This window comes from Cervus canadensis, chromosome 5, assembly GCF_019320065.1.
Source record: "Cervus canadensis isolate Bull #8, Minnesota chromosome 5, ASM1932006v1, whole genome shotgun sequence".
NCBI lineage: Eukaryota > Metazoa > Chordata > Mammalia > Artiodactyla > Cervidae > Cervus > Cervus canadensis.
Genome location: NC_057390.1, coordinates 68,524,824 through 68,545,068, shown reverse-complemented (window position 1 = coordinate 68,545,068; position 20,245 = coordinate 68,524,824). Strand labels below are relative to the sequence as shown.

The 20,245-nt window shown below is 43.0% G+C and overlaps 1 protein-coding gene across 1 annotated transcript; it reads right to left on the bottom strand.

The window, feature by feature from the left end:
- Positions 1-104: 104 nt before the first annotated feature.
- On the bottom strand, positions 105-18,411 carry PPM1G (protein phosphatase, Mg2+/Mn2+ dependent 1G). The gene is made up of 10 exons (XM_043469073.1): positions 18,036-18,411; positions 5,569-5,638; positions 5,031-5,116; positions 4,537-4,669; positions 3,417-3,832; positions 2,698-2,832; positions 2,128-2,362; positions 1,630-1,759; positions 1,018-1,120; positions 105-716 (listed from the first exon to the last, which is right to left on the bottom strand). The coding sequence occupies exons 1-10, from the start codon at positions 18,153-18,155 to the stop codon at positions 513-515; spliced, it is 1,632 nt and encodes a 543-aa protein (XP_043325008.1). The 5' UTR covers positions 18,156-18,411; the 3' UTR covers positions 105-512.
- Between the last annotated feature and the right edge of the window lie 1,834 nt (positions 18,412-20,245).

Genomic DNA, 20,245 nt, shown 5'->3' with positions numbered 1-20,245 from the left:
CGCAGGAAAAGAGCTACATAGATACTACTCTGGTGGGAATAAGTACGGAGCCAGGGCACCCTGGGTGAGTGAAGATGGCAGTAGAGAAAAAAGGACACCATGGGCACGATTAGGTTTTGGCCTTTAGTCTGAAAAAGTGTTGATTGAAAGTGTACAACAGAGAGCAGGTGCAAGCGGCTAGGGGCCATGGAGCCGCCAATAAAAAAGAATGTCCTTAAATAAAGTTCACAGAGTAAAAACCAGAACCACCAGTCCTTCCCTCCAACACAACAGAGCACAGGCACAGAACCGGTGATGAGCCCCAAGGAGCAAGGAGGAGGCTGGGGAGGACAGCAGAGGCTCCCAGGCTGCTGTGTGGAGGGAGAGCCCTCTTTGGAATGGGCTGAGCCAAGCCACCCAGCTCCCCCTGCACACCTGATAACCACTGCTAAGGCTAAAGGAAAAAGACAAAACTCAGTCTCAGTCTGGAGGGCTCAGAAAACAGTCTAGGTGGGCAGAGATCTGGACAACCGCTAGTCCCGCTTGGCCTTCTTCTTGTCGCTGTTGCCATTTTCTTCAGCTCCCTCGGTAGACAGCACCTCCTCCAGTTTCCGCTTGCCACTCTCTAGCTGAGGCGCTGCTGTGTTTCGGGGCTTGAAGCAAATGATGATGCAGGTCATGTTGTCACACCCTGTACCGTCCCCAGAAGTGTCTGGTGCCAGGCATTGATCCAGCAGCTACAAAAGGGAAGGGGCAGCTCAGCTGCAGAGTTTGAAAACTTGCTGGAAACCTAAAGTCTTAGAGGGCTGGCCTTGCTGAGACAGGGTGGCAGAAGGAAGGGAACAGGCAACAGGTGCCACAAAACAGGCTACATGCTAGTCCATAAGGCATAAGGAAAAGTCAGGGAAATGAGGGGAAGTCGATCTTTCTAGTCAGAGTTTAGTATGTCAGTATTCCCAGGCTCTGATTTTAACTCAGGCTAAAAGAGAAAATTTTGGATACACAAACCAGACACCCTCTTTCCACCCTGGGACTTACCTCTTCCACAATGGATGACAGTAACCGAAGCTCCCCATTTTCATCGCGCTGGCTGATCTTCGATTGAATAAAGTCTATAACTTCCTGGCTGCTCATCACATTCCTGGGGTCATAAACAACAGTAAGAATCTTTTTTAGTCCCACCAAGGCAGAGTAGAAGAATATGGATAGAGATGACAAATGCCCCATGTGTGCATGCTCAGTTGCTCAAGTGTGTCCAACTCAATGGACCCACCAGGCTCCTCTGTCCATGGCATTCTCCAGGCAAGAATACTAGAGTGGGTTGCCAATATCTCTTCCAGGGGGATCTTCCCAAACAAGGGATTGAACCTGTCTCCTGCACTGACAGGTGTCTTCTTGACCACCGCACCACCTGGGAAGCCTGACAGATGCCCCAGGCCAATGTAAACACCCACAGAGACTGTTGTCAGCTCTGCCTTCCCCTTGGGGATCTTGACACCAAGTTATCTATATAGGCTCTAATCTTAGAGCAACCAGAGAAGAGGTGCTGACTACAGTCATTAGTAAGAAGATATAGAAGCTCAGAGCCCCACATGAGAAGTAACGCTGCAGGGGAAAAAGGGAATTTTAGGGTGTTCTGCCAGTGCTCACCATATGCCATCACAGGCAATGACCATGAACTCATGATCGTCTGTGAGAGTCAGCACCTTGATGTCAGGAAGGGCCGAAATCATTTGTTCCTCCGGTGGCAAGTTCTTGTTTCTCTTGTAAAAGTGGTCTCCTGAAGTAAAGGAATGGCTGGCTGATGAACAAGTAGTCTGAGCACCTCCCACAGATTTGTGCTTGAGGCCAATCAAACCCTGCCGTTCATTTCTCTTCTTTACAAAGTTCCATTATCTCGTGGGATGAAGTGAGTTCTAGTTTTTCTGGTTTTAGCCCTATCTTTGGGTTGCTGAACTTTAGGTCAGTCATTAACCTGTCTTTTTCAATACCTATCTCACCTATTTCACAGAGATGTTTAAGGGACAGAGGTAGTAGATACAAAAGTAGTTTGAAAAATAAAAGGGCTATGAAGATTAAAGTTTGCTATAGGCATCTGAACAGAGACCAAGACCCCAGAAGTCTTTCCCATAGTTTCTTGGCCCTTACCAATGGCTCTGGAGAGGTTGAGGCCACCGTTGACTCGCCCATCCATGGTAACCTTGCCTCCAGCATTCTTGATGCGTGCTAGCTCCACTTCATCCTCCGGTTTGTGGTCATAGGACATGTCTAAAGCTTTGCCGGCCTCAGACACCACACAGCGGGAGTCTCCTGCATTGGCTACAATCAACTGCTTCCCTCGTATCAGAGCCACCACCGCTGTTGTACCACTGTCAGAGCCAGGCTTAAAAGGAAGAAAGGGAGGATCACAGGAGCTCCTGGATAACAGTTCTCATCATTCTCCTGTATTTCCTCCTCTCACTAGGACCACCAAGAGGGCTTTAACAGACAGGAGGGTCAAAGATTTAATCTCTCCGGAAATTACAGCATGCTCTCCCCCTTTTCTGAGACAATTCTACCCAAAAGACCTAGTTCCCCTTGTAGAGTAAATCCCCCCATGACCACTGACTTCAGTGTGAAGATAGAAAGGGGACCCTTCTCCCAAAATCACAATCAGAGAATTCACCACACCTAGCTTCTTGGCTTTCTCAGACTCATTGCCCCCCTTTCCCCACACACCTCCTCTTTGCCTTCCATCCCAGGCACCATCATCTCTTCTTCTTCCTCATCCTCTTCAGCCTCCTCAGTGTCATCCTCGTCTTCCTCATTCTCTGCCTCTTCACTGCTGTAGCCATCTTCTTCCTCACTGCATTCCTGCCAGAGGGACGACCCCAGGCTACTGAGGCTGGGGTGACCCCCTTGCCCCTCCCCCTAACTCACACTCAGAACCAAGAGGCCTTTACTGAACACAGATTCTCAAAACACTAGTAGATGCATATATATAATATCCTGATGGAAAAAATGTGGCGGAAGGGAGAGAGGGCTAGCATGGATATACTGGTTTCCTGAACTAGGTTCAGTGGTCACTAGCAGGAAACCTTGGGGAAGGCCAGGGCTGCTAGCCAAATGCACCTTCCAGCAACATGACCAGAGAATAAGCTGCCCAGAAAAAAGAAACACCTAACTATCCAAAAGGAACACCATCTTGTTATCTCTCTAGGAGACAGACTCTGAAAGGCTAGAACTAGATCTATTTGTTACAATGTCAACAAAAGAAGAGGTAAGAGGGCACTAATGGTACCTGTGTTAGCAGAGATAATAATTTTCAAAAAGCTTAAACTATATTTGTGGGATGCTGTCAAAATAGGAGACAGAAAAGAGTAGAAAGCAATTATGCACGGAGATCAACCAGGCCCTCTCTACAACTTCAGCATCTGTCTGACCCCATGGGCCCTTACCTCGCTGTCTTCCTCTTCCTCCTCCGCCTCATCTGACTCATCCTCACTGTCCTCAAAGAACTTGGACTTAGCAACTCGAGGCAGCTTGTCGGAGGCTGAAGAGCAGGAAGGCCCAGCCTCACCAGTGGGAGTGCCAGGCTCCCCACCTTGGCCTGCCTCAGTCCCACATTCCGAGTTGGAGGAAAGGCCTGTGTGAGCCTTGGCTGTGGGGCCATTTTCCTCTGTAGAAGTTTCCCTAGATGGGTCCTCAGGTCCTGCCTCCCCATTGAGGCCCTGGGACCCTGGTTCCTCGCCTGTCCCAGCTCCAGATTTGCTGTGGGGAGCACCCTTGTGACAGTTCTGCCCGTAGCGTGTCAGCAGCTCTTCAATAGTCATGGTAGCCTCTTCATGCAGCAGTGCAGCCTCCTCATTGTCCACTGCAGGGGAGATGCTACATCAGCGCCCCATGCCAGACTCCTCCAGGAAGCAGTCCCTTACTACCTCCACAGCCCTGTGACCTGAGTTCCGACTTACTTGCCCACCACCTCCCCTTCTCAAGTAGCTCCTGTCTCTTATCACAACTCAGAAAAACAGAAAAACTGCCCTTTACTTCCTTTTCCTCAAGCAACATCAGCCTCCATATATTTCCTTTGGTCTTTGTGTTTCACTCCCTTCTTAGTCAAAGGAATAGTAGTCCTGTATGTGTCGCCTATTACCTCTCATGTTTTATGGGTAAGTTGGAAACCCTATTCTGACTGAGGACCCAGGAAGTCTACAATGCCAGTCCAGGCCTAGGGCCCAGGCTTAATGACTGGCTGGTATGGCTAACAGCAGTTCCAATCTTTAAAAAAAAGATCACATAAACATTAACAAGGAACCAGAAAGACCCCATCACAATGACAAAAGATAATGTATACAAAAATACAGCTTACAACTACAACACTATGGACTCAACAAAGGTTAATCCTCTCTCTCCTGTTCATTACCACCTGTAGTACAGGGGATTCTTTAACATACAGGGGATTTCCCAGGGCCCGAGGAAGCCATCTTCTCTCAGAGTTGACACGTAATTTATATGCATATTCAAGAATAGGTTCTATAATATGCTGATTTCCTCTCAAACAAGAGGTGCCACACTCACCATCATCTTCATCAGCAACTTTTTCTTTTTCATCCTCATCTTCAGTGGGTCGCCCTGCAATCTGTGCCAGCTCCTTAATGACTTCCTCAGTGGTTAGTTTGGCATCAATAGCTAAGAAGGCATCTTCCAAAGCCTAAATATAAGCAAAATAGTATAAAGCAAATGTAGGAAAACTATGCAGGTACAAAATGAATTGCCTATACACAATCCTGGGCACAAGGATGGGATGCAAATCAGAGTGATCCACCAAGCTGTGAGATAACTCAGAGACAAACAGTTCAGAGACTTGGGGATCAATAAGACACTCTAAAAAGGACCAAGTGGGAATAAGCTCATTTTAGGTACAGAATTCTTTTAAGAAATTAGGTACAGAATTCTTTAAGAAATACAGTAAGAGGCAGCTGGGTGGCAATCAGAAAAGCCAAGGATTGGTGGGGGGAGAGAAAAAGGGAAAGTCTGCAGAAGTGGAGAACGAACAGTGTGGGAAGACAGACCTTCTGTAGCTTGCCTTCTTTGTAGGCCTTCTGATCTTTGATGATATCAGGAAGATATTTGGCACAGTACAAGGCAACTTCCTCCCCTAGAAGAAAGGTAAAGTGCACAGCTTTGCACACACAGAAAGTGATATAATATCAACACACCAGTGAATCCCAAAGCTTGAGGAGATGAATATCTTAGCACATCTGAAACCTATCTGAACGACAATGTTTTGGGAAGTTCTGACCAAGAAAATGGATTTCACCATCACCTCTCTTGGGGCTATGTTAATACTGCCCATGTGTTTTCTCACCTGTATACTTAGTTTTCAGTGAAAAAGAGACAAATACAGGGAAAGGCTTCTTGTATTAAAACAAGGCCTGGTAAGATTAAGAACAAATCAAATATCCTACTGGGAAGAAGGAATGGCAGAATAGAGAAAAACAGGACTAGGCAGGAAATGGTACCTGAGGACCAGAACTCTGGAAAAGAAAAGAACAAAGGACCTGGAACTGGGGTTCCCAGAATGTTACCAATATGATCTGCTAAAGTTACCTCCATGTCCATCATAGACAGAAAACATGGCTGTCTCACTGTCCAGCTCAGGAATACAGTTGTGAGCATCCTACAAAAAAGAGCATAATTAGCATTTCTCAAGGTCAAAGGATATTCTTCCTTGTGCATTTCAGGTCAGAAGGATCGCCTTCACATCTCAATCTCACTAAACCCTTCCCTGGCTGACCTACATGGCCTAAAAATAAGAAAGGAAGATGGGATGATAAGAACAGCACAAGGGTGGGAGAAAGGAAGCGGGGAGGAAGGAGGGAAGGGAGGGAGAGAGCAAAAGGAAAGGAAGGCGGGAGGGAAGAAGGGAAGAGATGAATCAGGTCACTACCTCTGCAGTCTAGCAGCCTCAGCCTAGGAGATCTCAGTCCAGATGGCAGAATGTTTGGCTGTTGGAACTCTAGACCTGACCCTTTTGGATTTGTGGCAACTATGGGAAGAACCAGAATAAAGGATCTTTAAAGTCACTTCCAGACCCCTTCTATGAATCAGTGAACTTCAAGGAAGAAAATGTTAGGGAGGATAGCAAAAAGCGACAAAGCGACCCAAGAGCCTTACCTACCTGCAAAATTTCTAGGAGAATCCTAAGACAGCCTGAGTGGAAGCATCCCCACCCCACCCCCCACCCCCAGAAAAGCACCACCAAAACGGATTAACCCACCAGGCTAGGTGGAGGATACAGTTACAAAAGAAAATCTTTCCAACAAATAGTTATTAAACTACACTGTGTGCAGTACTTGTTAACTGGAATTTACAATTAAATCAGCCACTTCCCAGGTGGCTCAGTGATAAAGAATCCGCCTGCTGATGAAGGATACGTGGGCTAGATCCCTGGGTCGGGAAGATCCCATGGAGAAGGAAATGGCAACCCACTCCAGTATTCTTGCCTAGATAATCTCATGGACAGAGGAACATAGAGGGCTATAGTCCATGGGGTCACAAAGAGTCATCCCACCTCCCACCTCCAGCTGGAACTGAGACACCATTTAATTTGGAAGGCACAGCACATCTGAAAAGAAATTTCCAATGGTCTTATAGGTATACTCTCTACAGACGGAAAGGATATAACTATCTATTTATTCTGATTAATTTAGTAAAGTTAATAGTTCCCTTTGTCTTTCAGGTATTTAGTATTTACATTTTTTTAATTATATTGATAGAGGAAATCGGAGTGCATACGTTCTGCTGTCCCTAAAATAAGACTATGCTGTCATTATACAAGTCTGCTAGAAAATTAAACTTAGGGTTTTAAGATAGGCAAAGAGCACTGAAAAGAAGGTACTCTTTTATTTCCCTCTGATTGTGTCCAGGAGAAAGGGCCCCAGAAGCTAATGGGCATGCTCAGAAGGCCTGTGATGGCCTGTGTGGTCATCAACACAACTGCCTCTTAGCCTCATCCCTAGAGGCTAGAGATCCCAAGAAATCCCTAGAGATCTAGAGAAACCCACACCAGTCATCTTCCTCCTCTCCCCCACTTTACCAATGACTCTACCACCAGCCATGCTGACCTACCATCCCTCTAAGCCAGGGTTTATCATACTGCCCCCTCCTCTCCTTTCACCAACATCTTTCTTGCCTTTTATGATTGTCTCTACAGTGGTTCTCAGACTTTAACGTGCCTAAGAATTCATTCATTCGTTCATTCATTCAAATATCTGAGTATCCATTATGTGCCAAGATGTGCTGGCTGATTAGTTTCAGCAAAACAGCTGTGTCACATTAATGTCGATTTTAGTTCTGTTGATTTTGCAGCTTGGTTTGTTGGCATGGAATTTATGTCCAGGTCTATGTTTGTACACACTGAAGTAACAGTAAATTAAAATCATGTTAGTAAATACTAGAGACCCACAAATATTGCTTTCCTTAAAAAAAAAAGAAAAAAATCCATGGGCGATCTCCAAGATATTTTGTTAGATAAAGCAAGCAAAGCGCATAATAATATATTTATTTAGTAAGCCACTTTTTGTGTAAGAGGGAGTACAGGAATAGACATTTGTCTTCTCATACTTTAATACTACAAGGACACACAGAAAACTAATAAAAATAAACTGTGGGAGGGCATGAGGGTGCCAACAGATGAATGGGAGCAAGAGGGAACCATGGGAATGTTTAGCTTTTCGAAAGTAAATTAAATGTCTTTTAATTGCACTTTTTTAGTAGAGGAGCTTAGCACTCTTCCTGTCCACTACTTCCCAGTGGACAAGAGAATCAGCTGGTCTTTCTCTGTCCTACAACACCACTCTAAATCACAGCCGTAATGAACCCACACCTCTATTTAAAAAAATCTCTTTGACTTCTCATTGCTCCTCACACCTCTTTTGAACCCACACCTCTATTTAAAAAAATCTCTTTGACTTCTCATTGCTCTTCACAAGATCATGTGATTTTGAAGCAGAAGATCTAGCCATCAGTGAACACTGGAAAAATAATTACTCTCTACAGTAATCAAATGGACATTAAAAAAAAACAAGGAGGGAGGGAGGTGGGAGGGGGGTTCAGGATGGGGAACACATGTAAATCCATGGCTGATTCATGTCAATGTATGGCAAAAACCACTACAATATTGTAAAGTAATTAGCCTCCAACTAATAAAAATAAATGAAAAAAAAAAAAACAAGGAATTATCTTTTTATGCAAATTAAAATGATGAAAAAGATGAACAGTATCCAGTAGTAATAAGAGTGAAGATAAAAACACATTCTCATACTCTGATCAACAGGAATATAAATTAGCAGTTTTCCTGGAAGGCAATTTGGTAATATGTATTAAAATGTGCATGTCTTTTGATCTAGAAATTTGACTTCTAGATTTATCTTATGGGAGTACTAACACAAGGATAAAAAGATACAAAGAATGCTCATTATAGCATTACTTACAATAAAAAAATTATAACCATCTAAATTTCCATGAATAGATCACAAACAGTACATCTCTCCAACGGAATATATGCAGTTGTTAGAAATGATGAATATGTGTTCATTTAGAAATGAGTTCACAACATATTAAGTGATAAAAAGCAAAACATAAATTATCTGTAAGTAAGAAATCTATAAGATTGCATACCAATCAGTGGAAGGTGAGATTTGGATGATAATTATTTTTACAATATGGAATGACAGTATCTGCATTATTCATATCCTCACAGGGAATTCATGAGGATGATGTAAAATGCATAAAAATTCTTTGGAAATTGGGATGTAGTACATAGGTATATACATATATTCTGCTCTGAAATGTCGTACCCGGTTCACATCTGTCTTCTCTATCCTTTTTCTCAAAAAGGAATGCCCACAATAAAGATTCATTTTCTGCCTTGAGGTTTCAGTTCCTAGAACTCTCCACATTATATTCACCTCCACTTTTTGGTAAGGCTTTGGACCTATGTCACTTTGAACTGTTCCACCTGCTCTAAGCACTTCAGTTCCCCACTGGTATCTTCAACCATAGCCTCCCTACCTTTATTTACCCTTGTCTTTCTGTCCCTTTGAGTCAGAGCTAAGCATTTCAACACTGTCTCTTGGCAATCTGGAAAAACTCATCCATCCTTGTATAACCCGACCAACTGCTTTCTTTACCCTTGAATCTGAGCCACTAAGTACTGCTAATCATAAAAATGTCATGAAATCATGTTGACTGCAGTGACTACTTCCATTTAGAATTTTTTTCTCTATTCTACACTGGCTCTTAAATACATGAACCACAGTTAGTCACAAAACTTTTCCACACTACTCAAGTTCTCACGGATATTTTCTGTTCACTCTTAGCAGAAAAAAGGCTTCCCTGGGGGCTCAGCAGTAAAGAATCCGCCTGCCCATGCAGGAGACACAGGTTTGATCTCTGGGTGGGGAAGATCCGTTGGAGAAGGAAATGGCAACCCACTCCAGTATTCTTGCCTGGGAAATTCCATGGAGAGAGGAGTCTAGTGGGTGGGATACAGTCTATGAGGTTGCAAAGAATCAGAGGAGACTTAGCGACTAAACAACAACTTAGATGAACCTTCAGTGAACCCTACTACATTAGATTAATTCCATACAACTTACTGGCAACTAAAGGCACTCAGTAATCATTCCTATCCATCTCCATAACCTAATGTCTTTAACTCATACTATTCCCCAAAAGAAACTACTCTTGGCACTCTTGATACTAGAACACTCTACCCTGGCATAGTAAGCATGCCTACCTCAGTCTTTCCTCCTATCCCTTCTAATATTTTTCCTTCTCTCACTTTTCTCCTCCCCATTTGTTACCATTTATACTGTTTCCTAAAGGTCCAGTTAGTCTCACCACCTCCAAAAGATCTTTCTCAATCACACCAATACTGTGTGATCATTCCCCTTCTGAACTCTCTTAATATTGACTGTCCGTATCAGTAATTTGGCATTCAGCATATATTATCTTGTATTGTTATCCAAATCCCACAGGGGAAAAGTGTCGTAGGTCCAAAACATGATGAAAACAGGCTGTTTTACAAATATCTTAGGGATAACTCCTCCTTTGTTTACTACTCTAAACCTAGAGATGTGTCATAACACAATAACCGAAATGATCCGAAAGAAATGATGTAGAATACACAGGTCACCTGAATCAGGACTCTCAGGTCTTGCCTTATTAGATCATTTATCACACAGCCCCTTCTGACCATCTAGACAAACAATGGATCTGTTATTAATAAACTCCTGCTTACCTTTCCTGTGGGCTTCCCTAGTGGCTCAGACAGTAAAGAATCCACCTGCATGTGGGAGAGCTGGGTTCGATCCCTGGGTTGGAAAGATCCCCTGGAGAAGGGAATGATTACCCACTCCAGAAGAACTGCCTGGAGAATTCCATGGACAGAGGAGCCTGGCAGGCTACAGTCCACGTGGTTGCATAGAGTCGGACACAACTGAGCAATTTTCACTTTCATTTTTCCTGATGTCAATCTCCTAAGGTTACAAATACATCCACAAACGCTCCTTTGTTACTGGATCAACCATTTAGATTTCTGATACTTAACTTTCTCTAAATCTTTTCAATTCAAGGAAAAAATTTTGAAAGTGGTTGGAAAGAGAACTACATTTTTTATTTTAAAAAGTCATGTGTTACCGTCTGATTTTAAAAATCATATGCACGTATTACCACTGTGTTCCAGACTGAATGTTTTATGTCCCCCCGACATTCATATATTGAAACTTCATTGCCAATGTGATGGTATTTAGAGGTGCAGGCTTTGAGAGGCAATTAAGTCATGAGGAAGAAGCTCTCATTCTGAATGAGATTAGAGACACCAGCGGAGTCCTTTGCCTTGTGAGGACACAGCTAAACACAGCCACTGTGAACTAGCACCAAGAGGGCCTTCTCCAGACAACTTGATCTTAATCTTCCCATTAGGGTCTCAAAGAGGTATTGACACACCTATGTTCATAGCAGCATTGTTCACAATAGCCCAAAAGTAGAAAAACTCACATGTTCACCAACAGATGAATGAATTTTAAAAAACGTGGTATATATGGGCCAAGGAATATCATTCAGCTTTAAAAAGGAAATTCTGACACATGATACAACATGGATGAACCTTGAGGACATGATGCTAAGTGAAATAAGCCAGCCAGTACTTTGGTATCCAGAGCAGTCAAATTCATAGACAGAAAGTAGAATAGTAGTGGTTGCCAGGGGCCGTGTACAGGACGGGAGGGGGATGGGGAGTAGTTTAGTGGGTATAGAGTTTCAGTTTTGCAAGATGAAAAGAGTTCTGGAGATTGGTTGTACAACAAAGTGAATTTACTTAACACTACTCATCTGTACATTTTAAATGGTTAAGATGGCAAATTTCATCTTATGTGTATTTTACCAGACAAACTTCCTACCAAAAGCCCATGCTCAGATGGCATCACCAATGAGCTCTACCAAATATTTAAAAAATTAGTATGAATTCTTCACAAACTCTTCCCAAATAAAGGACAGGGGATAACATTTCCCAACTCAATTCTGTGAGGCCAATATTATTCTGATACCAAAACCAGACAGACATCACAAGAAAACTATAGGCTTAATATCATTAAGATAGTTCAGTTCAGTCACTCAGTCATATCCGACTCTTTGCAACCCCATGGACTGTGCTTCCCTGTCCATTACCAACTCCCGGAGCTTGCTCAAACTCATGTCCATTGAGCTGGTGATGCCATCCAACCATCTCGTCCTCTGTCATCCCCTTCTCCTCCTGCCTTCAATCTTTCCCAGCATGAGGGTCTTTACTCATGAGTCAGTTCTTTGCATCAGGTGGCCAAAGTACTGGAGCTTCAGCTTCAGCATCAGTCCTTCCAATGAATATTCCAGACTGACTTCCTTTAAGATTGACTGGTTGGATCTCCTTGCAGTCCAAGGGACTCTCGAGAGTCTTCTCCAACACCACAGTTCAAAAACATCAATTCTTTAGCGCTCAACCTTCTTTACGCTCCAACTCTCACATCCATAGATGACTGCTGGAAAAATCGTAGCTTTGACTATACAGACCTTTGTCGGTAAAGTAATGTCTCTGCTTTTAATATGCTGTCTAGGTTTGTCATAGTTTTTCTTCCAAAGAGCAAGTGTTTTTTAAATTTCATGGCTGCAGTCACCATCTGCAGTGATTTTGGAGCCCAAGAAAATAAAGTCTGTCTCTGTTTCCATTGTTTCCCCATCTATTTGCCATGAAGTGATGAGACCGGATGTCATGATCTTAAGTTTTCTGAATATTGAGTTTTAAGCCAGCTTTTTCACTCTCCTCTTTCACTTTCATCAAGAGGCTCTTTAGATAGCAATACTCATTAACTGATCTACAAATTCATAATAAACTCTATCAAAATCCCTGGTGCCTTTTGCAGTGAAACTGACAAACTGATCCTAAAGTTCATACAGATATGCAAGGGACTCAAAAAGAAGAAATGAAAAAAAAAAAAGCTGTAGTAACTAAGACAGTGTGGTACACAGATCAATGGAATGGAATGAAGAGTCCAGAAATAAACCCTCATATTTATAGTCAACTGATCTTAAACAATGACGCCAAGATAATTCAAAGAGAGAAAAGAATAGGATCCTAAATAAATGATGCTGGGACAAACAGATATCCAGATGCAAAAATATGAAGTCGGACCCCTTCTTTACACCATACACAAAAATTAACTCAAAATGGATCACCTAAATGGACTTCATCAAAATTAAAAACTCTGGTGCCTAAAAGGCCACCAACACGGGCTTCCCTGGTGGTCCAGTGGTTAAGACTGTGCATGCTTCCATGAGGCACAGGTTTGATCCCTGGTCAGGGAACTAAGATCCTGAAGCACGCATGCCACTAAGCATGGCAAAAAAAAAAAAAAAAAAATACAAAGGATATGAATAGACATTTCTCCAAGAATACCTAAATGGCCAATAAGCTCAAGGAAAGATGTCAAACATCATTAGCCATCAGAGAAATACAATCAAAATCACAATGGAATATCATTTCACACCCATAAGAATGACTATAATCAGGGGAAAAAAGGGCAACAGGTAAAAGGAGGAGGTAGAGAAACTAACACCCTCATATACAGCTGGTAGAAATGTAAACAGAACCACCACTTTGGAAAATAGTTAGGCAGTTCCTCAAAATGTTAAACATAGGAGTTACTATATGACCCAGCAATTCAACTCCTAGGTATACACTCAAAAGAAATAAAACCTATTTCCACACAAAAGTTTGAACATGATTGTTCATAGCATCATTATTCAAAAAAGTCAAAATGTGGAAATCCCAACATCCATCAACTGATGAATAAACAAAATATGCGTACAATGGAAGATGATTCAGCCATAAAAAGGAATGAAGTAGTGATTGATTCATGCACAACCTGGATGACCCTTGAAATGTATACTTTAAATGGACATGGCACAATAAAGTTGTTTAAAAAGAACCTGAATATACATTTTCAGGGACTACTGATATCCTGATATACTCCATCTTTGAACTAGATCTAGAGGGAAACAGAAAACTCCACTGTAACTGGTACTGAGATGACAATGTGTCATTAAACATCAGAGATGCTATTAGTTCAGTTCGAGCTTCCAGACAGCACAAATTTAACGGTAGCTAATAATGGCAAGAACTACTGATCTGATCTAATTTCTACACTCAAATTCAAGCCGTACAATTCTAAGTAGATAACCCAATAGAGGGTGGTCAGGGGTTGAGAGTAATATTAATTGCTAGAGGACTGGGCAATAAAAATAATTTATGTAAAATATTATTGAAATCTTGAGAAATACATTCTGACTGTACCTTACAATTGTTTGAAAACTTATAAAGGAATAGTAGAAAACAACTTCTATGTACTCAAGGGCATACATTTGATATCATTTCATACTATCTTTGACTTGTGAAGAAAAGGTACTGCACGCTGATCAAATGAAAAGAATGCCCTTTTATGAAAGTTGCTTAACCATCTCCTAGACAAAGGAATTCTGATCTGGTTCAACAAGTAAAAAGTGCTCTAAGTCACAGAGATGAGACGCTAATCTGAGGATCAAACAATAAATGTTCCTCAGCTTCAGATGCCTGCTCTCCAGTGGAACCCCACAGCATGCCTGTGATATTTCACTTTATATTCCCCCATTAATATAATGATTGAAACTGTCATACATGTATCTTAAGAACTTTCTGCTCAACATTATGTACATTCAATTCTAGATGACCCACTCTGACCATTAATAAGCCAGCTTCTATATGGCAACAGCTATCCCACTCAAAATTATACTTTATGCATTGATACTGCCTTTAAAAGAGGGTAAATATAAGTGTTTATAATATACACATACACACATATATAAACATATACATCTTAACTTCCTAATAGGAAACGATCTTGTCACTTCAGAGACCCTGATAACCAAAAACTAAAATTACCCTAGTCTCTTTGACACATGAAACTCAAGAGCCTTTCCATAAATATTTCTCAGGCACCCTTCCACAACATACCTGTTAACTCCCAAAATACAAGCTGGAATCAAGGTTGCAGGGAGTAATATCAATAACCTCAGATATGCAGATGACACTACCCTTATGGCAGAAAGCAAAGAGGAATTAAAGAGCGTCTTGAAGAAGGTGAAAGAAGAGCGTGAAAAAGCTGGCTTAAAACTCATTCACCCTGGAGAAGGAAATGGTAACCCACTCCCAGTATTCTTGCTTGGAAAAGTCAAGGGACAGAGGAGTCTGGCAGGCTACAGTCCATGGGATTACAAGACTGAACATGCATGCATGAGGGTGGAGGGAAATGGGTTGGTACCAATAAACTGGTAGAACTAAGAAAAAAAAAACCCAAAAACTCAACATTCAAAAAACTAAGATCATGGCATCTGGTCCCATCACTTCATGGCAAATAGATGGGGAAACAACGAAGAGTGACAGACTTTCTTTTCTTGGGCTCCAAAATCACTGCGGACAGTGACTACAGCCATGAAATTAAAAGACGCTTGCTCCTTGGAAGAAAACCAATGACAAACCTAGACAGTATATTAAAAAGCAGAGATATTACTTTGCCACAAAGGTCCGTATAGTCAAAGCTATGATTTTTCCAGTAGTCATGTACAGATGCGAGAGCTGGACAATAAAAAAGGCTGAGTGCCAAAGAATTGATGCTTTCAAACTATGGTGCTGGAGAAGACTCTTGAGAGTCCCCTGGACAGCAAGAAGATCAAAACAGTCAATCCTAAAGGAAATCAACTCCTGAATATTCACTGGAAGGAATGATACTGAAGTTGATGCTCCAATACTTTAGCCACATGATGCGAATGACCAACTCACTGGAAAAGATACTGATGCTGGGAAGGACTGAAGGCAGAAGAGAAGGGGATGACAGATAATGAGATGGTTGGATGGCATCACTGACTCGATGGAAGTGAGTGTGAGCAAACTCTGGGAGATGATGAAGGACAGGGAAGCCTGGAGTGCTGCAGTCCATGCAGTTGCAAAGAGTTGGACACAACTGAACAACCACCACCACCAGCAGCTTAAGGGTCCCTCCAAATCATGGAGAAGGAAGAAGGGAAGGGAATATCAACTGTAGTAATCTGATTACCCCTCCTCAAAACACCCTGGTTCCACAGCAAGACGGGCTAGAGAGAGGCAGAAAGTATAAAATGCCAGCTACTGGTAGTTGCCATCTTGCCTCAAGGAAAGGGATAAACAGTACTCTCTAAGGCTGAATCTATGCATCAATCAGGATTTTAATAACCTATATTATGTGTGCCGCTATGATAAACTTACCTCAACTAAATCATTAGGACTAAGCAAATAAGGTCAGTAGAATTAATAAACTGGTGGAATTAAGCCCCAAAGGTTAAAAGGAACAGGAGTATACTTTCTGAAAAGCTAAGAGGTAGCTCTTCACTCAAGAGGTTGAAGTCAAAGTTCTTTTCTTGCCATAGCAAAGAAACTATTATACTTTAGGGAGAAAGGAAACAAAGCCAGAAGCAAATGTTATGGATGCAGCAGAACAGGATCCCAAACAGGACTTCAAGAGGATTTGATTAGGTATATTTAACTATTCAAACAAAGGGAAATTCAGAAACAGCATAATAAGATTTTAAAACCCTAAGTGATTATCTCTCAGGAGGAAGATTAGGATTTAAGGAATAGTCTAGCAAGATTTCTACAAACCAAACAGCCTCTCATGAAACACTTATATTCCAATTACCAGAGGAGAAACCAAAAATAAAAGGAAATGCCCTACAGAGAAGCAAACAGTACAGAATCACTGGGCAAATGACTTGGAAAATTGAATATCCAAGCAACTCAATTTATAAAGAAAACTAGAAAGAATATCAGAAAAGTGGAAAAAAAAACCACAGCAGAGAGGAAAAGTGGAAAACACAGAATGAGAAACTTAAAGGAGAAGCCTTACTCTGAGATAGTCACCTCAAATCTTACAGTATCAACAGAAAATGCCATAGAACTGGAACCTCCAAATTACCAACTAACCCAAAAACAAGATTGACATTAAGCCTTTCCTTTCAAAGCTCCATCAAGATATTTTCACCAGCCAGATAATTACATCTTCCAAGCACCCAGCTGAATTGGTAAGCTCCATACAGTGCACCATAAAGAAACATAAATGCTTCATTTCAGGTCGACACAAATGAGAACAGTGTCTCAAACAATTTCCATCCTACAGATTCTTTCCACCAAGACACAGCTATCCTAATCTCTTTGGGCCTCAATTTCTAAGCTGTAAAATGTGGGAGCCAAACTTGGTGAGACGAACTATAGGATCCTCTGTTTTTCAAGATTTTACGTCTAATGATAAAGTCTGCTAGAGGTATAAAATTTGAGTCTGAGAACAAACCATTTAAGTTTATACTGTCATTCCACAGCTAACCACAGGGAGGAGCGAGGGATTTGAAGAAATTCCCAAGGGAGACAGTATTTGGCTGCTACCTGAAGCCCACCTAGTTTAAGTGGATAAACCCTCCATCCCAGACATAATTAGAGCATTTCCCTGGCTCCTCTGCCTAGACCTCACAATACGCTTCACAAAAACAGGTTTTACACATGTCTTTCTCCCTTTCCTTCCTACCATAGTTTTCTCTATTCTCCTTTGCAGTTTCATATCCATTTGCCCAACACTATTCCTTCTAATCCAGAATTTTTCCATTTTATCAACAGTGCAATTTTCTATAAAAGGATAATAAGTTTTCTGTAGATTAAGATTTAAAAAAGTTTTTGATTGAAAATCAAGGAAATTATAAACTACAACAAGCACAGGCAAATGACAACTACTAAGTTGTAGAGGAATTCCGAGTAAGAAAAAAATAATTAGGCATAATTCTAAAAGAAATTAGAGTGAGTGACACTATTCAAGTTTTCCAAAGGCTAGGAAATGCCCTGAGGGAAAAAACAAACGAGTGACAATTCTTGGAGGTCAAGTCAAACCTCTGAAATTAACATGTGGTGCCCAGAACCAGGCAACTAGGTAATGTGAATTTGAAACAGACTATTTGCCTGGCTTCCTTTCACTGTCAAACTCCTCGTCCAAAAAGAGCTCTCATACCACATTTTTTCTTAAAGTACAGTCATTCACATCTATCCGCCTCTCCCGGGCAAAAGTCAGTGGATAAATAGTCCCTCTCTTCTTTACTCCTACACTAAACCTCACACCGTTTACGAGCCTGGAAAGCTGGGTTGGCATGAGAGGATGGCGCGAAGGCACGGGGAGGTCGGTCAGTTGGCGGAAGGTGCCTCTCCCCACATGGCTGAGCGCTCGCCGCCAAGCTGGCCACCGTCATACGGTCCCCGAGCACCAGCAAGTCGCTCTTGGCCCCGACCCCGCTCTCGCTGTCGCCTCACAAACTGCCGCTGCGGCCACAGCCTCTCGTTTAGGACCCTCCCCCGGGAATGACCCCATCCCCCCGCTCCCTTTCTCCGTCGGGTTCCCGCCCTGCAGCCGCCAGCCTACGGGCCCCTCCCGCCTCACCTCCATGGAGACGCGCCAGCCTTGCATGGCGGAGAAACCGTAGGGCAGCGGCAGGCGCGAGGCGCCGACCCCGTCCCCAGAGCACTTCACCGTGTTGGGCTGAGAGAGGTAGGCACCCATGGCGGCGGCTGACCGGTGGCCTCAGGGGCAGGCGAACGAAGCGCGACCCGTGCCGGCGCCGGAGCCGGAGCCCCGGGTGCGCGCGTGGCAAGAGCTAGCTGAACTGCGCGGCCGACGCAAGGTGCCGGTGAAAGGCGCGAGGCGGGCCAGGAGGCGGTAACGGGACGGGAGCAGAGAGGGAGCGGAAGCGGAAACGGCGCCGCTTCAGACCCCGCCCGGCCGGCGCGGCGCGGCGCGGCGCGGCGCTCCGGGCAGTCATTTCCTTAGCAACTCGCCCCGCCCGCGGGGACAACGGCCCGCCCAACCGCCGCTCCCGCGAGATTGGCGGAGTCACGCCCACCAACGGCCGCGGCCTGCCTAGGGCGGCCTGGTAGGTTTCTCTTAACCAGTAGCTCTCACTAACTGTCCCCCGCTGTCCCCCGCCTCCGCTCCCCTAGCTTGGCCTCTCGCGTTTTGTCTGAGGCTCTTTTGTGTGGGACTGGGCACTTCCGGTTCATCCTCTAAAGTGTCAGCTCTCTCACTGCCGCGCCCTCGGACTCCCACACATCCTCCCGATGCGGTTCAATTAGAGTTGACTAATATTAATAATTTGTTCTGAGCGCATGAAGTACCCTTGTGAGGCCTATGCGAGTAGGATGTGAGATAGTCTTTCTGACCAAGGAAAATGAAGACCTCTCTCTGTGACCCAGTCTGTGCGGGGGGAGAAGAAATGAAAAGGGAGTGGAAGAGCTATTGCTTGAGGTCCTCAGGATGCCCAGACGTGCTTTATGCCCCGGGAGAAGGGAAAAATGTTACGGGGTTGCAGGGGTGAAGAAAGTGAACTGCTTTGGGGAGGGTTTTTGAGGAAGCTGCTTGCCTCGTTGGAGAGTGATTTTAAGTAGTAACATTAGATAGGATAGAGAATGGTCGTAAGTGCCAAAATGGGTGGCTTGGACTTCAGTGTTATCCTGGTGGAGCCTTTGGAGATTATTGGTTTAGTCTTGTGTGCAGTGTGGTTTGGAGAGAGAAAGCCTGGAGACTAACTGGTTAAGGGGCTCTTAATCTAAGCGTGAGAGAGAAAGGCTGGGACTAAATTGGTGGCAGTGGGAACAGATAAAAGAGCAAATTAGACAAAAAAAAAAAATGGACAGGATTTAGTAATAGGTTGGATTCAGGGGATGGTAGAGAAAGGAAAAATTCTCAGGATAAACATATTATTTTAAAATACAAAACTAATGGCTTCCTCCTCTTCAGAAAGTTCTAATGCCTTAACATAATTGACCAGACCTTTCACACTTGATTCAATTATTGCATGTCTCTCCCACTTGCTCTCGTTTCTGCCACCCAGTGCTCCAGCAATATGTCTTTGGGTTTCTCCATGCTTCGTCTTCCTGTGCTTTCACCCATGGAATACACCTCCCCACCCACCCCCATCTTTACTTCCTTTCAGAATTCTTTTCTAATATCCCTACATTGGTTTGGATCCCCACTTGTCTTTTCCTGATAGACTATAAGCCTTCGGGAAGGCAGAAGCTCATGTCAAACTTTTGACATTCTATACCCCAGCATCCCTAGCACACTTCTTATCTGTGCTCAATAGCATTTAAATACTTGTTGAACGAATGAACATAACCAAGGTTTTGACCCTGGATGACAAAAATTGGTGCAGCCATTAACAGAAAATGGTGTGATGGGGAAGTGGGGTAGTGCTAATTTGGGGAGACAACTAGATACGCAAACATCGGAAACCTTGGCTTGAAGTTAAGCTATGAGGGTAGAAGATGTTAATTAGGCCGGTTGGTCATCATGAACCTGGATGAGATCTCTTATTTACCAAGGCAGTGTTAAGGGAATGTAAAATTACTCAACCTCTTTTTTTTCTTCTAAGAATGGAATGTGACGTTGTGAAAAGAAAAAAAAAAAGTTTTGATAGATAATGCCTGCCTATGTGGTCTTTCACAATTTACTTATTCTGTCTCAGACTCAGTTCCTCATCTGTAAAAGAAATACAGTATCTACTTTTCCAGATTGCTTTAAGGCTAAGAGGAGCTAAATATAAAATGCCAAAGTTTGCATAAATGTTGTATTATTAGTCAACCAAAAATCTACCA

Excerpts from the sequence above, each read along its gene's own strand:
- PPM1G (XM_043469073.1), bottom strand. The coding sequence starts at position 18,155 with ATGGGTGCCTACCTCTCTCAGCCCAACACGGTGAAGTGCTCTGGGGAC. Across the intron at positions 5,639-18,035 it reads GCTGGCGCGTCTCCATGGAG|GATGCTCACAACTGTATTCC; the intron begins GTGAGGCGGGAG and ends TCTTTTTTGTAG. Across the intron at positions 1,121-1,629 it reads ATTGCCTGTGATGGCATATG|GAATGTGATGAGCAGCCAGG; the intron begins GTGAGCACTGGC and ends TTATGACCCCAG.